The sequence below is a fragment of the Rhincodon typus genome, chromosome 37 (assembly GCF_021869965.1).
Source record: "Rhincodon typus isolate 14 chromosome 37, sRhiTyp1.1, whole genome shotgun sequence".
NCBI lineage: Eukaryota > Metazoa > Chordata > Chondrichthyes > Orectolobiformes > Rhincodontidae > Rhincodon > Rhincodon typus.
The window spans coordinates 19869760-19884414 of NC_063368.1; the positions used below are offsets into that span (position 1 = coordinate 19869760).

The window sequence follows — 14655 nt, forward strand, 5'->3', positions numbered from 1 at the left end:
CTGCTAGGTTTTTGGAGAGAAGTCGGCTGTAGAGGCTATTTTTTCTGTGTCTTTAAGTGCCTCAATGTTGAACTTTTTGGTGCACTGCTTCTGTTGTCTCTGCTGCGACAGGGCTATATTTATGTTAATCCTGGCTTGGATAAGGCGATGGGCTGTCCTGCAGTTGTCGGCTCCTCTCATGGTGTGTGTGATTTTAACGTTTTTCTAATTCCTCACTCTGATGATGGCATAGTCCAGGAGGTGCCAATGTCTGCAGCGCGGGTGCTGCCATGTTCTCTTGTATTTGTTCCTTTGGCAGAACAGTGTGGTGGTGACGAGGAGGTTGTGCTCAGGAGAAGGGTGCCATTGGAGTTTTGCTTATCAACTCCCTCTTTCCCAGTTACATCGCTCCAAAGATCTGCTCTTTTGCCATCTCTGGCGTTGAAGTTGCTGAAGTCAACAAGTCTGTCCACTGCAGGGACTCGAGAGAGTGATTGGTCAAGGCTGGAGTAGAATATCTCCTTGTCCTCAGCTGCTGTTTTGAGTGTTAGTGCATGTGCACTGTGACATACTGGTTCCAAGCAAGGGTGAGACATTCACTTATTCCGCAGGGGGAGTCTTTAAGTTAGTTCGCCCGATTGTTTTTGATGGCAAAGCCGACTGCCTGGATGCAGCGCTCTTCTTTGGCCTTGCCTTTCCAGAAAAAGGTGGAGCCACTGCCTTGCTCTCTGAGCTGTCCTTCCACTGCCTGCTGGGTTTCTCTCGGGGCAGCGATGTCAATATTGTAGCGCCTGAGTTCCTGAACAATGATGGTAGTGTGGTGTTCTGGTCTCTAACTGGAGGGATTGTCCATAAAGGTTCTGACGTCCAGGTGCCGAACTTCATCCTGGAAGATGCCTGTACGAGAGTTCTTTTAACATGGGGAAACCGTTGCACACCAGTTACCACGCGGACTTGGCAGTGCAAGGTCTTGTTCCAGTGGGGGGGGGGGGTGGGGGGGGGGGGGGTGTCCTAAACAACTGGAGACTAGGCACTTCTGTTTTGCCTTACACTGCCTGCAGTGGAGTGCAGGCGAATGATTTGGCGCTGGGTAGCGCCTCATGCTGGGTTAGTGTGAGGTCCAAGGTGAGGAGAGTGGGAGGAAGGGGAGAGAATGAGAAGGTCAGTGCAGTTTGTTGCCATTGTGCTGGTCATTCTCAATCTGTGATCGTGAAATCACAGGTGGTGAGTGTAAGATCACTGGGGTGGGGGGGTTGTAAAAATCACTGGACTGGGATTTGTTGACATTAATATTAAAAAAATGAAACTGTGTTCGAGTTTTATAAAATCACTGATCTGGTGGGTAGGTAGTTTATAAAATTACTGGGCTGGTAGGGCTTTATATAAGCACTGGGCCGGGAGGGAGTTATAAAATTATTGGGCTGGGGACATTTATGAAAAAACAAACTGCCTGGGGATTTTTTATGCAACACTGGACTCTCAGGTTTTGTTAATTAGAAAAAAAGATCACTGGGCTGGGGAGGGTGTTATAAAATTACGGAGCTGGGGTGTGTTATAAAGATTACTGGGGGATTTAAAAAAAAACTGGCTGGGACGTTACAAAAATTACTGAAGGTTATATAAACACTGGGCTTGGGGCTGGTGGTTATAAAACTTACATGCCTGGAGTGTATAAAATTATTGGGGTTATATAAACACTGGGCTTGGGGGGTTATAGAAGCACTGGGCTGCAGGGTTTGTTATAAAATTACTGGGCTGGGCGTTCATACAAACACGGGGCTGCAGAGGTTGTAAAATTATTGGGGGGGTATATAATCATTGGACTGGGAGGTTGTTTTAAAAAATTATTGGGGTTATATAAACACTGGGCTGGGGTTTTATAAACATTATTGAGGTTTATTAAAAAAGTATTGGGTAATTAAAAATTACCGGGTGTTATATGAACACTGTGCTGGGGTGAGGGGGGGTGTGTTATGAAAAATCTCGTTACGGCAGCCACTGGAGCTCGAGCTCCGATAGACTGCGCTGGGGGGCAAGGGAGCTGGGGGCGATGGGGATTGGGGCCCTGGGGTAAGGGGTAAGGGGGTGGGGGCCATGGGCTGGGCTGTAGGCTGTGTAGCCAACGCTAGGCCCCGCTCCCTGCGCCTGAAGACCCAGTTCGGAGGCAGCCAGGAGCCGTGCTTGGGTCTTGGTTCCTGGAGCTGTGTGAGCAGGAGAGACCGAGTGAGGTATGAGAAGGTAAGGAGAGGCGAGGGAAAGAGGGCAGGGAGGTGGTTGTGTGCTCAGGTAATTTTTGCACCAGGTCACCGCCGCCATCTTGATCCTGGGTCAGTCAGGTGTCATGGTGAGAAATGTGCTGGGACCTCAACTTCTCACAATTTATGTCAAGGACTTGGATGGAGGGACAGAAGGTGAGGTGACTATATCTGTGACTACATCTGAGGTGACCATTTCTGAAGAAGGGTCTAGGCCCAAAACGTCAGTCTTCCTGCTCCTCTGATGCTGCTTGGCCTGCTGTGTTCGTCCAGCTCTACACCTTGTTCTCTCTGACTACATCTGCTGATGAGTTAAAAATGGGTAAGGAATAAAGCTGTGAATTGGACATAACAAAGGAAGAAAGGGATAAGGGAAGATTAATGAATGCACAAAGACACGTAAATAGTGTGTGGTTGGGAAAACCTGAAATCGTCCCATTTTGGCAGAAAGTAAATACGGAAGAAGCACATTACGTAGATGGTGAGAGATTGCAGAGCTGTGAGATGCAGAAGGATCTCAGCGTCCTGGCGGATAAAGCAAAAAATATTGCTTTGCCTGTACAACAAGTAAATAGGAAGAGAACGGAATGTTCCTGTTCATTATGAAGGAAATTGAACACAAATGTCAGGAAAAAAACCAAAAATTATTGGAGAAGCTAAGCAGATCTGGCAGTATCTGTGGAGAGAGAAACAGAGCTAAAGTGTTGAGTCCATTCTGACTCTCGTTCTGTTCTTCAGAACTCCATTTCCCTCAATTCTATTTCTCTGTCCATAGCTGCTGACAAACCTGTTGAGTTTCTCCAGAACTTTCTATTTGCTGTTTTATAACCAGCCTGCTCTCCATTCTGCTCCTTGACCCCTGCCTCCACATGTATTTGAATCATTTCAGTAAAGAGCTTGTTAATCCTCATGGACCCAGCTCCCATGTATTAGCGCAGTCAATAATGCCCCACACAGAGAGATCTACAAACCATCACCTCGTCCCGAACTGATCACTTTTATCTTCTTTTCACCGCTTTCTTTGGAATCTGAAAATAAAATGGGTTTAGAAACAACAGTAAATTAAAACAGAAATATACATAGCTTGAGTCCCTGAGTGACTCATTTTTTTTTCTGGACTAGAAAGAAGAGAATTTCAGTTCCCCTATCCCAGGATGGCCTCTATGTCCCATTATCAGAATAATTTTAACTCTGTTCCTCCTGTTGTAATGATATTTAAATCTGAAATTGTGATGTGTTGTTGAATAATGGTGATAAATACCTTTAGTATCAGGCTCACTCTTATTCTCCGCTGAGTCTGAAACAGAGGGAACAGGATATCAGTTTCCAGACCCCACACGTTCTGATAGCTGAATGGTTTTCAATGATACCCACCCCTCCCTCACTGCAAACACTCCCCACTCTCAGCACTTGGGCAGAGGACAGCTCCAGATCTGAATTGATGCTGAATTTCATACCACTACTTAGTGAACATAAGAACATAAGAACGTAACAAATAGGAGCAGGAGTAGGCCATCTGGTCCATCAAGCCTGCTCCATCATTCAGTAAGAACATGACTGATCTTATCATGGACTCAGCTCCACTTACCCACTTGCTCACCATAACCCTTAATTCCTTCACTTTTCAAAAATCTATCTTTGACTTAAAAACATTTAACAAGGTAGTCTTAACTACTTCACTGGTCAGGGAATTCATCAGATTCACAACCCTTTCGGTGACGCAGTTTCTGCTCCATTCAGTCCTAAATCTGGTCATCCTTTATTGTGAGGCTATGTCCTCCAGTTCTAGTTTCACCTGCCAGTGGAAACAATGTCTCTGCTTCTATATTGTCTATTACCTTCATAATATTATATGCTTCTATAAGATCTCCCTCATTCTTCCCAATTCCAATGAGTATAGTCAATGTATCCTCATAAGCCAACCCTCTCAACTTCAGAATGAACGCAGTGAACCTCCTCTACATTCCGTCCAGTGCCAATACATTCTTTAGCAAGTAAAGAGATCAAAACTATACACTGTACTCCAGGTGTGGCCTCACCCTCACCCCATAGAGCTGCAGCATAACCTCCCTGTTTTTAAACTCCATCCGTCTAACTCTTTTATTCCAAAATTAATGGAGACTAAAAGCAAGAACTTAGAGGATAGTATCTTAACATCTGTCAGAGGGAAGTTGCTGGAAGTCACTCTTTAAAACGTGAAATCAGGACACTTGGAAAAGGCCTGGATAATCCCAGCACTGTGACTGCACACATGGAGGGTATCCAGCCCATTGTGTCTGCACACCCCTCCAAATGACCGTCATGGCTTTGAGTCCTTCTGCCTTTTCTCCATTGCCTTACACATTCTTGTCAGTTGAAATAGTCATGCTTTAGGGAGAGTCAAGAAAGTCTTGAGACAAAGACATGATGTTTAACAAATTAATTGGACTGTATTGAGGGAGTACCATGAGCTGTGGGTAATGGGGAAGCGCTGGATGTGCTGTTACCGGGATTGCAGAGGGATGTGATAAGATGCAATATCAGAGGTCATTGTGGAAAATAAGTGCCAATCATGGGAGTGACACGGCAGCTCAGTGGTTCGCACTGCTGCCTCAGAACACCATGGATCTGGGTTCGGTTCTGGCTTTGAGTGACTGTCTGTGTGGAGTTTGCATGTTCTCCCCACGTCTGCATGGGTGTTCTGGTTTCCTCCAACAGTCCGAGTGCTGCATGACTCTATGACTCTGTGTAGGGTAGGAAGATTAGCCATAAGAAAAATGGGGATAGAGTGGCATGTTCTTCAGAGGGTTGCTGCAGACGCAATGGGCCAAATGGCCTCTTTCTGCACACTATGGGTTTTATGATCCTAAGTAGGAGGTAACATACTGGGATGGGTTAATGATTGACTAACAAAAAGGAAATAGAGGGCCATCACAAATGTGTCATTTTGGGTTGTAAGGATGTAATGATGTGTGGTGTGCCACAGGGATCAGTGCTGGAATCTCAAATTTTCACAACTTATGGATGGTGGGACCGAAGATATGTTGACTAAATTTGCTAATGTGTTAGAAATAGTTAGGAAAGGGAGTTGTGAAGTGGACGTAACAAAGGAAGAAAGGGATAAAGGGAAGTTAATGAGTGCACAAAGACCAGGCAAATGGAGTACAGTTGGGAATACATGAAATCATCCATTTTGGCAGAAAAAATATGAAAAAAGCATATTATGTAGATGGTGAGAGATTGCAGAGCTCTGAGATGCAGAGAAAAAGTATTGGAGAATCTTAGCAGAGCTTATAGCATCTGTGGAGAGAGAAACAGAGCCAAAGTGTTGAGTACAGTCAGACTGTTCTTCAGAACTCTGTTTCTGTCAATTCAATTTCTCTGGCCATAGCTGCTGCCCGATCTGCTCAGTTTCTCCAGGACTTTCAATTTGCTGTTTTGTAACCATCTTGCTCTCCATTCTGCTTCTTGTCCCCTGCCTCCGTGTGTATTTGAATCATTTCAGTAAAGAGCTTGTTAGCCTTCATGGACCCATCTCCCATATATTAGCGCAGTCAATCATGCCCCACACAGAGAGATCTACAAACCATCATCTTGTCCTGAACTGATCACTTTGATTTTCCTTTCGCCGCTTTCTTTGGAATCTGAAATGGAAACGGATTTTTGATGATCAAATGGAAAATGAGTGTGAAATGTTCACAATTGAAAAGTGTGTCCCTGTCACACGTTGCTTTTTGCTCACACTCACACATTGCAGCAACCACTGAACGGCTCAGCTCACCATGAGCTGCATTCCCATCGCTCGAAGGGCCAGCTCAGGGTGCGATTGGGTCAGCTGCAGGTTGAGTCCCAATGTCTCCAGGGTGAGTGTAAGCCTTGCTCATGACTACTTCTGGCATATCTTTGATATGGGTGCTGATGTGACTGAACTTGTGCTAATGTGAACTGAACTGCGCTGCTTCAAACCAGAACCTTGTGTTCAACCGTGAGCCTGAGTGTGAGCTTATTTGTGGCCTGCCTTCTCTTTCCCTTCTCAGGTGCACAGCATTGTCACTGGGGGAAGGTGAGTTATCTCTCTGCCAGTCACTGATGAGAAGCTTTTGGTTTACTCTGTTGTTGGGCAGGGGATGGCGGACATCTGGCACAGTGGGACTCAGACCTGGATCTTTCTACCCAGAAGTATGGGCTCTAGCAGGGTATGGCACCATAGCCCCATGACCAGGTTCTGAGCTGATCATAAAAACCAAAAGAACTGCGGATGCTGTAAATCAGGAGCAAAAACAAAGTTTCTGGAAAAGCTCAGCAGGTCTGGCAGCATCTGTGCAGGTGAAAACAAGAGTTAACGTTTCAGGTCTGGTGATCTGAGCTGATCATGAAGGCTGACAACCTCCATTCAGTAGTTATGGTGATTGCTTAAAATCTTAAAAGACTAACCTCGAGCCTCTGAGTGCATCGGATTCCCTAACATATCTGGAACAGAATCAACAGCAAATTAGTGGCATAATATAACAGAGTGCTCATCCTTCTAAATGTACTAATAAACTTCCTCTGGTGTGGATATTACAAATATTGATTTGTATGTTTCATTTTGTTATTACTCATCCTTATGAATCAGAAGTCAATTCTTCGATATGGAAGGGGGCTGTTTATGTACTGGGTGACAAGCTCGACAACATAAAGGCTGGATAGGCTGGGACTTTTATCACCAGAGCGCAGGAGGTTGAGAGGTGATCTTATGAAGCTTATAAAATCATGAGGGGTATATAAGTTGATGGTAGATGTCTTTTCCCTAGGATGGGGGAATTTTAAGATTAGGGGACATATTTTTAAGATGAGAGGAGAGAGATTTTAAAAAAGTCATGAGGGGCGAATGTTTTACACAGAGGGTGGCTCATGTGTGGAATGATCTTCCTGAGGTGGATGTGGCTACAGTTACAACATTTAAAAGACACTTAGATCAGTACATGAATAGGAAAGGTTTGGAGGGAAATGGGCCAGGAACAAGCAAATGGGACAAGTTTAGTTTGAGATTATGTTCAGCATGGACTGGTTGGACTGATGGGTTGGTCTCTGTGCTCCTGCATCACTCTGTGTTCCTTTAAGAAACAGCTGATAGTCAGTACTCACATCAAAGGAGGGTTTGTTCTGGAAAGCCCTTTGACACTAGCAGCCTATCAGAGAATCAAACAACACTGAAATTTCTACCTTGCAAACAAGAGTGACTTCTCTCAAGGGGTAGAACTTTAGGATATGCAGAAGCTGTTTGGGTGATTCCCTTATTATTGAGCAGCCCCTGAGGAAGTTTTGACATCACTGCAGGATACTGAGCATGGAAATCCATCACTAGGCCTTCAGTTTGGGGTTAACTCCTGAAGAAGGCAAGGCTGCGGGATACCAGGAGGTGAGTTGTTTGGAAGTTGGGGATTCAGTTGGAGTTTGGCTGAAGGGATAGTGAGTTGTACCACAGCAACACCAGGGATGAGAGTCAAGGCTCCTGCCCAATAAGGCCCAGGTCCCAGGCCTGCTGTGTACTGAGTTCACAAATCGTGGACCAGGTATCAATAATTTCAGAATGTTGACGACAGACCTGGCCAACTAAGGTGTGGGAAATCAGCCTTGAGTCCACAGTTGTGTGAGCAGAATCCTTGTGTATGTTTAAGACTGAAATAGATTCTTGATCGGTTGGGGAATCAAGAGTTATGGGGAAAGGACAGGAAAGAATGTGAGGAATGTCGGATCAGGGGCTCGAGGGCCACTCCTGTTCCTATATCTTATGGCCTTCCGCTGTGGCACCAATCAAGCGAGCTGCTTTGTTCTGGATGTTGTTGGAGGATCTGGGTGAGGAGAGCGCACTCTTCCTCACCCTGGGGAACTATCTATCAGAGGAAGAGTGAAATCTCAGGATACTGACCATTGCCCAGACTCTCATCAGAGTGGCTCGAAATCACTGCAAAATATAGAGAAAGTGATATTAAAGAAATATGTCTTGAAGGAGGGAATATTGTTTGCAGCCTAACACCTAAGTGTCTCTCTGTCTGTTTGACTTTCTTACTTTGTCTCTTATTCTATCTATTTGTTGTTCTCTATTTCTGCCTCTCAGGTGGAGGATAGATTAGTGCAGTCATAAGACAGGAACAGGGACAGCCAGCTAAAAGCATTGTTCATTTGAGCCGCTGTAATCTTGTAATGCATCAATAAAAGATTTATCGACCGAACCCAGATCACTTGTGTTGAAAGATACAAACCTTCAATATCAACATGTCCTTGTTTATCTGCAGAAAACACGTATATAAGTATGAAATTCAAATTACACTAACATCTGATAAAATCTTTGAAGCAATTTGTCTTCAAGCCATCGTTTATCTCAGTTTGTGCTTCCCATTCATTTCACAGTGTGGGTGTTGCTGGCTGGGCCAGCATTTATTGCCTGTTTGTAGTTGCTTGAGAAGGTAGGGGTGAGCTGCCTTCTTGAACCGCTGCGGTCTGTTGGCAGTGGGTTGAACCACAATGCACTTAGGGAGGGTATTCCAGGATTTTGACCCAGTGACAGTGAAGGAACAGTGATATATTTCCACGTCAGGATGGTGAGTGGTTTGGAGGGGATTTTGCAGGTAGGGGTTCCCATATACCTGCTGACCTTTTCCTCCAAGATGAAAGTGGTCATGGGTTTGGAAGGTGCTGTCTAACGAGCCTGGGTGAATTTCTGCAGTGCATTTTGTAGCTGGTACACACTGAGGGAGGGAGGGAGTGAATGTTGAAGGTGGTAGATAGGGTGATAATCTCCAATCTCTCTGGCAAGAGAAAAATCAACCATCCCCTTTTGATGCTCAGTGATGTTCCCATCACTGAATCCCCGACTAGTAACATCCTAGGGATTACCATTGACCAGACTCTGAACTGGACCAGCCATATAAATATAACTGTAATGATTGTAACAAGGTCAGCTGGCTAGACCTCATAAAATGAGTTTCCTGTTTGGGGCTGTTAATCTGGTCCAATCAGAGAGCCCTGCTTGAGAGATAAAAAGGGGAGTGTCACAGATGCTGACACTCTGGTAGCTGAGTCTCAATGAAGCAGTCCTAAAGTCTAGGACTGTTCAAGTGTAACTAAACGGTGACTTGGTGATGGATACTGGCCTCTGTGGAGTTATCTCAGCAGTGGTTACAAGAGAACATTTGACATTTGGAATCCTGCAGTGCATTACTCACCACCTGACTCCCCAAAACCTGTCTACCATCTACAAGGCACAAATCAGGAGTGTGATCGAATACTCCCCACTTGCCTGGATGGGGGCAGCTCCAACAACACTCAAGAGCCACAGTTTGTACTCTGCTGGCCGATTGGCATGGAGTTAGTGAGAGAGGCTTGGACTAACCTCTTGTCTCACCAGGCATTTGGAAAGGTGGAATTTAGTCAGAGTTCCTGCTCCTTGCCACGGTCTCGTGATCCCTGACAGGGACCAGTGCGAACATTGGCTGCAGGAAGTTCAGACTGGGTTGTGTAGCCCAGATAACTCCTGAAGATTAGCAGCTGTATCATCCGTGAAGAGTTGGCCCTGGGTGAGTGTTGCCCACTCTGAGGGTTCTGAGGTGAGGACAGTGATAGGAGAATGAGGAAAGTTAATATACTGACCGTCTCTGAGACTCTCTACAGAATGCCCGGAAACAGCTGCAAAAAAAGGAGAGACAATGAGTTTCAAAGAAAAATTCCTGCAGGAGCAGTGTCATCAGAAGGATTCACATCTCAGCATGTACATGGGAGCAGGGAGTAGGCCACTGTGACACTGGGGGACCATGAGGAACTCCACTGTTGTCCCTCTGTCAGAGATAGTAAAACAGGCAGATCCAGAATATCCTCAACTAGAAGGGTTCATTCAGCTGATCCTGGAGATGGAGGGACTGCCTTACAAGGAGCAGTTCTGCTGGTTGGGCCTGTCCTCATCGGAGTTTAGAAGAGTAAGAAGTGACCTTATAGAAATAGACAAGATTCTTGGGGGAGTTGACAGGGGAGATGTGGAAAGATTGTTTCCCCTTGTGGGACAGTCTGGGACCATAGGCGAATCATCTCAGAGTAAAGGTGTCACACATTTGCACAGATATAGAGGAATTTCTTCTTTCAGAGGATTGTGAATCAATGGAATTCTTTACTACAGAGGGCTGTTGAAGCTGGGTAATTAAGTATATTCAAGCCTGAGATAGAGAGATTTTTAAATGGGAAAGGAATCAAGGGTTATGGGGAAATGGCAGGAAAGTGTAGTTGAGGATTATCAGATCAGCCATGATCTCATTGAATGGCAGAGCAGCCTTGATGGTCTGAATGGCCTACTCCTGCTCCTTCATCGCATTGTCTTAACAGAAGGTCAGGGAACAATAAGTTAAGATCCTGCAAGAAAAGTACACTTTCTGTTAATCATTCTCTGTCAGTCTCTCACTGTGTCTGTTCATCTCAGTTTCTGTTTTATTTCTGAGATGGATGACAGAGCAGTGAGAATAACAAGATAGGCAGTAGAAAGCAACTTGGCCTGTCATTCTGTTTCAAAACCAGAAATTGCTGGCAAAGCTCAGCAGGTCTGCAGCATTTGTGGACAGAAATCAATTAATGTTTCAAGTTCAGTGGTCACTGGACCTGAAATGTTAACTCTGATTTCTGTCCACAGATATTGCGAGACCTGCTGAGCTTTGCCAGCAAATTTTGGTTTTGTGTCTGATTTATAGCATCGCAGTTTCATTCTTTTTGTCTGCCTTGACTCTCTTTTGCCTTGTCTGTCTCTTATTCTGCATTAGCTTTTGTCTCTGCTCCATCTCCCTTTCTTTTTCCATCATTTCCTTTTCTTGATTTCTCTTTCCGCCTCTCTCAATAATCAATGTAATTCTTTAACACAGACAGTGTGCCCATCCTTCTTGTGGAGCTGCTCATGTCAAACTCCATCCTGTTCAGTGAGACACCCTGTGCATGAGAGCTGTTTGTCTCTGTAACTGCTCAATACAAGAAATAGTCAATTTAACCAAGGTCATTCAGAATCCTGTTCAAATATTAAAACGCACAAACCTTCAATATCGGCAGATTCTTGTCTATCTGTAGAAACAAAAAAGAGGTAATTAAATATGAAAATGAAATCACATTGAAATCACTACAAAATCTCAGAGGGGAATGTGATGGAAAGTGAAGAAGAAAGTCGATAATACTGACCATCAGCCAAACTCTCATCAGAACGGCTTAAAATAACTGCAATAAACAGAGAGAGAGAAAGAGAGACGGTGAGATTAAAACAATCTTTCACAGAATCACAGAAGCATTAGGGAGCAGAAAGAGGCCATTCTGCCAATCATGTCTGTACTGTCTCTTCAAACAAGCATCATTCTCCCATTGCCAATCACCTGCTTTCTCCTTCTGCCTTCTATTTCTATCTAAATAACCATCCAATCCCCTCTTGGATTCCTCAATTGAACGTGCCTCCTCTGTCAGATCAAATCTCCTCTCAGTCTTCTTCTCTCCAAGGGGAGCAATCCCAGCTCCTTCAATCTATCCTCATCACTGAAATTCCTCATCTCTGGAACCATTCCTGTAAATCTCTTCTGCATTGGCTCCAATGCATCCACATCTCTCCTGTAGTGTGGTTAACAGAACTGTACAGAATCTTCCAGCTGAGGTCTAAGAAGTATTGTTTACAAGTTAAATATTACCCCCTTGCTCATGGACTCAGTGACCTGTCTATAAAACCGAGAATACTGTATGGTTTATTTCATACAACCTCAATCTGTCCTGTCGCCTTCAGTTATCTGTACACTGATCCCTCTGCTCCTGTACCCCCTTTAGAACTGTACCCCTTGTGTGTATTCCTGAAAGGGCAATTTGCAAAGCTCAGTGTTAGTAAAACATTCGACCAATGGCTTCCCAGCTGATCATGTCTATCGGTCTGTTCGAATGGGGCAAGCGCTCCTGAGAGAGGGAATGTCACCCCAGATTAGCTTCAGGAAGCTGCACCCTGCTGCAGCCATTATTGCCCTTTGGCACCTGCCCATGTGGCTGCTTTGTATCAAAGATCCTTTACCCGTTCAAACTGCCTGAGGTGTTATCTTACTGATTTCAGAATGACATCACTCTCTCGAGCTGCCTACCAGGCAGGAATGGAGGAATTTAACCCCTTTCTGTGTCTATTGTCTCCCACCAGGGTTGGAGAGGATGCTGCAGGAAAAAGAGGCTTTGATCACAGGGTTTGTGGGAAGGAACGTGAGGTGCTGTTTTGGGAGACTGTAAGACCAAAGGGTCGCAGGGCCAGCACTCAGCTTCACAGTCACTATCCTAAGTTAATGTTCATGAGGGTCTAAAGGGCCTTGTGTTCCCTTATTTTATCCACTCACATGATGTGGGCTTTGCCAGCCGGGCTCAGCATTTATTGCCCATCCCTAATTGCCCAGGAGACAGTTAAGAGTCAACCACGTTGTTGTGGGTCTGGAGTCATGTGTAGGCCAGATCAGGTGAGGATGGCAGTTTCCTTCCCTGAAGGACATTAATGACTCAGATGGATTTTTACAAAAATCGAAAATGATTACATGGCTATGATTGGGCTGACGTTTTATTCCAGATTTCTATTGAATTCACGGTAGGATTCAAACCCAGAACACAAGCCTGGGGTTCTGAATTACTCGAAACAGAAACAGTAAACTGGGAAAACTGAGCAGGTCTGGCAGCATCTGTGGACAGAGAAATCAGAGTTAGTGTTCAGGTCCAGTGACCTTTCTTCACAACGGGATGCTGCCAGACCTGCTGAGTTTCTCCAGCATGGATTTCCATCATCTACAGTTGTTACATTTTAGTTTTGTATTGGATTACTAATTCAGTGATTTTACCCAAATTCTAAAGCTTCCCTGTTCTCAGAATACTGGGGCAATGAGGGATGGACTGTGTGTGGGTGGGTGTGGGAATCAGTCCCAGTAAATAACCCTGCAGCCTTGACACTGAGAGCTTTCTAACTGTATCACAGATAGGAGGCTGAAAATGTAAGTGTTCAGCCCTTTCTAATAGTTACAGAAATAGTTAAATAAATTACACGATTATAACAGAGATAACACATTAAAATGTTTCATTAACTGGCAAATGCTCGAAGGGGACATTCTAAGGTTGAAAGGTTTTTGTAGAAATTTTTCCAAATCGTATATTTGATGTATCATAATCTGCAGACTTAGACTATTTCTTACTTGCAGCTGAACATTTGAAGCTGCTGAATTAATTAGACAACACAGAATTCCCTACCTCTGCAACAGGACTGGCCTAAGAGCCAGAGGATAGCGAGCAGAAACAGGCTCCTCATCTTCACTTGACCTTCCTTTGAACGCTGAGAATCCCAAAGCCTGGCAGTTCTGTGATTGTTGAGGAGTTGCAGGTCAGCTCAAGCTTTTTATACCATTCCTATCGACAGTCAGAGAGAGCCACGTGACATTGTGGTTGCTACCATCTGCTAACAGGAAGGACCAAAGGTAACCACACCGCGAACAACCCCAAAAAATCCCCTTGCCCCAGTTACAAATCCTGACTGGACCAGGAGTCAAAGATCACAATGTGTAATACTGAGTGACTGATGATTCAGACAAATCACTCCACCTCTCCCAGTTGTTATTATTCCGGGAGGTTGTGGTCATTCTGGATATAGCCCATGTTTCTATTTGCACAAGAATTAATCTTTCTTATTTTGGTGCTGAGTCCAATTCTGAGCATCCTTTCCTGTGTTGCAGCCAGGATTCCGATCTGCTGTAATAATCTCGTGGTTCTGAATTGCCTTCTTACGTCACAGGCACTGGCAACCAGCTTTTCATCTGCTTTCCCACTGCCTCAGCACCACTTCTTTCACACAGACTCCCTGTCTCTCTGGCCCACCAAGCACACTGATACCACTCATGCCTCCTCGCCTCTCACAACAAACCCTGTTCCCCTATTCTCCCCTTGCCCTGCTGCCCCAATCCAACCCCCCCCACTACACCCCCAAGCACACTGATACCACTCGCACACCCTCCTGCAAATGGGTAACCAGGGTGGCTGAGCTGATTCCTTCACAATTATAACTTTGCGCTCCTAAAGCTTTAGGAGGCGTGTATCACTGGCGGGCCAGCGTTTGTTGCACCGACCCTAATTGCCATGGGGAAGGGGGTGCTGACCTTGATCAGCACAAGCCCTTGGGCTGGTTTCGGCCTGATCCACTTGGGACACTTACCCAAGGACAAGGGTCCGATAATATTGACAGTGCACAGAGTGTACATCATTCAAACTGAAATTCCAGGAAGCAGTAGAGTGGAGAACACTCTCACAGCATTGGGAATGTTGGCTGAGCTCCTTCTATTCAATATCCCAGGCACACACCATTCCAGACCTGTCGGAGGGTCAGTGCTGAGGGAGGGGGGCACTGTCGGAGGGTCAGTGCTGAGGGAGCGCCGCACTGTCGGAGGGT

At 45.1% G+C, this 14655-nt stretch overlaps 1 protein-coding gene across 1 annotated transcript in view; it reads right to left on the reverse strand.

The window, feature by feature from the left end:
- ift27 (intraflagellar transport 27 homolog (Chlamydomonas)) overlaps positions 1-271 on the reverse strand; it is a 6890-nt gene extending 6619 nt beyond the window's left edge. Inside the window, exon 1 of the mRNA XM_048617384.1 lies at positions 217-271. Within this exon, the coding sequence (XP_048473341.1) occupies positions 217-271 (55 nt within the window). The remainder of the gene's footprint in view (positions 1-216) is intronic.
- Between the last annotated feature and the right edge of the window lie 14384 nt (positions 272-14655).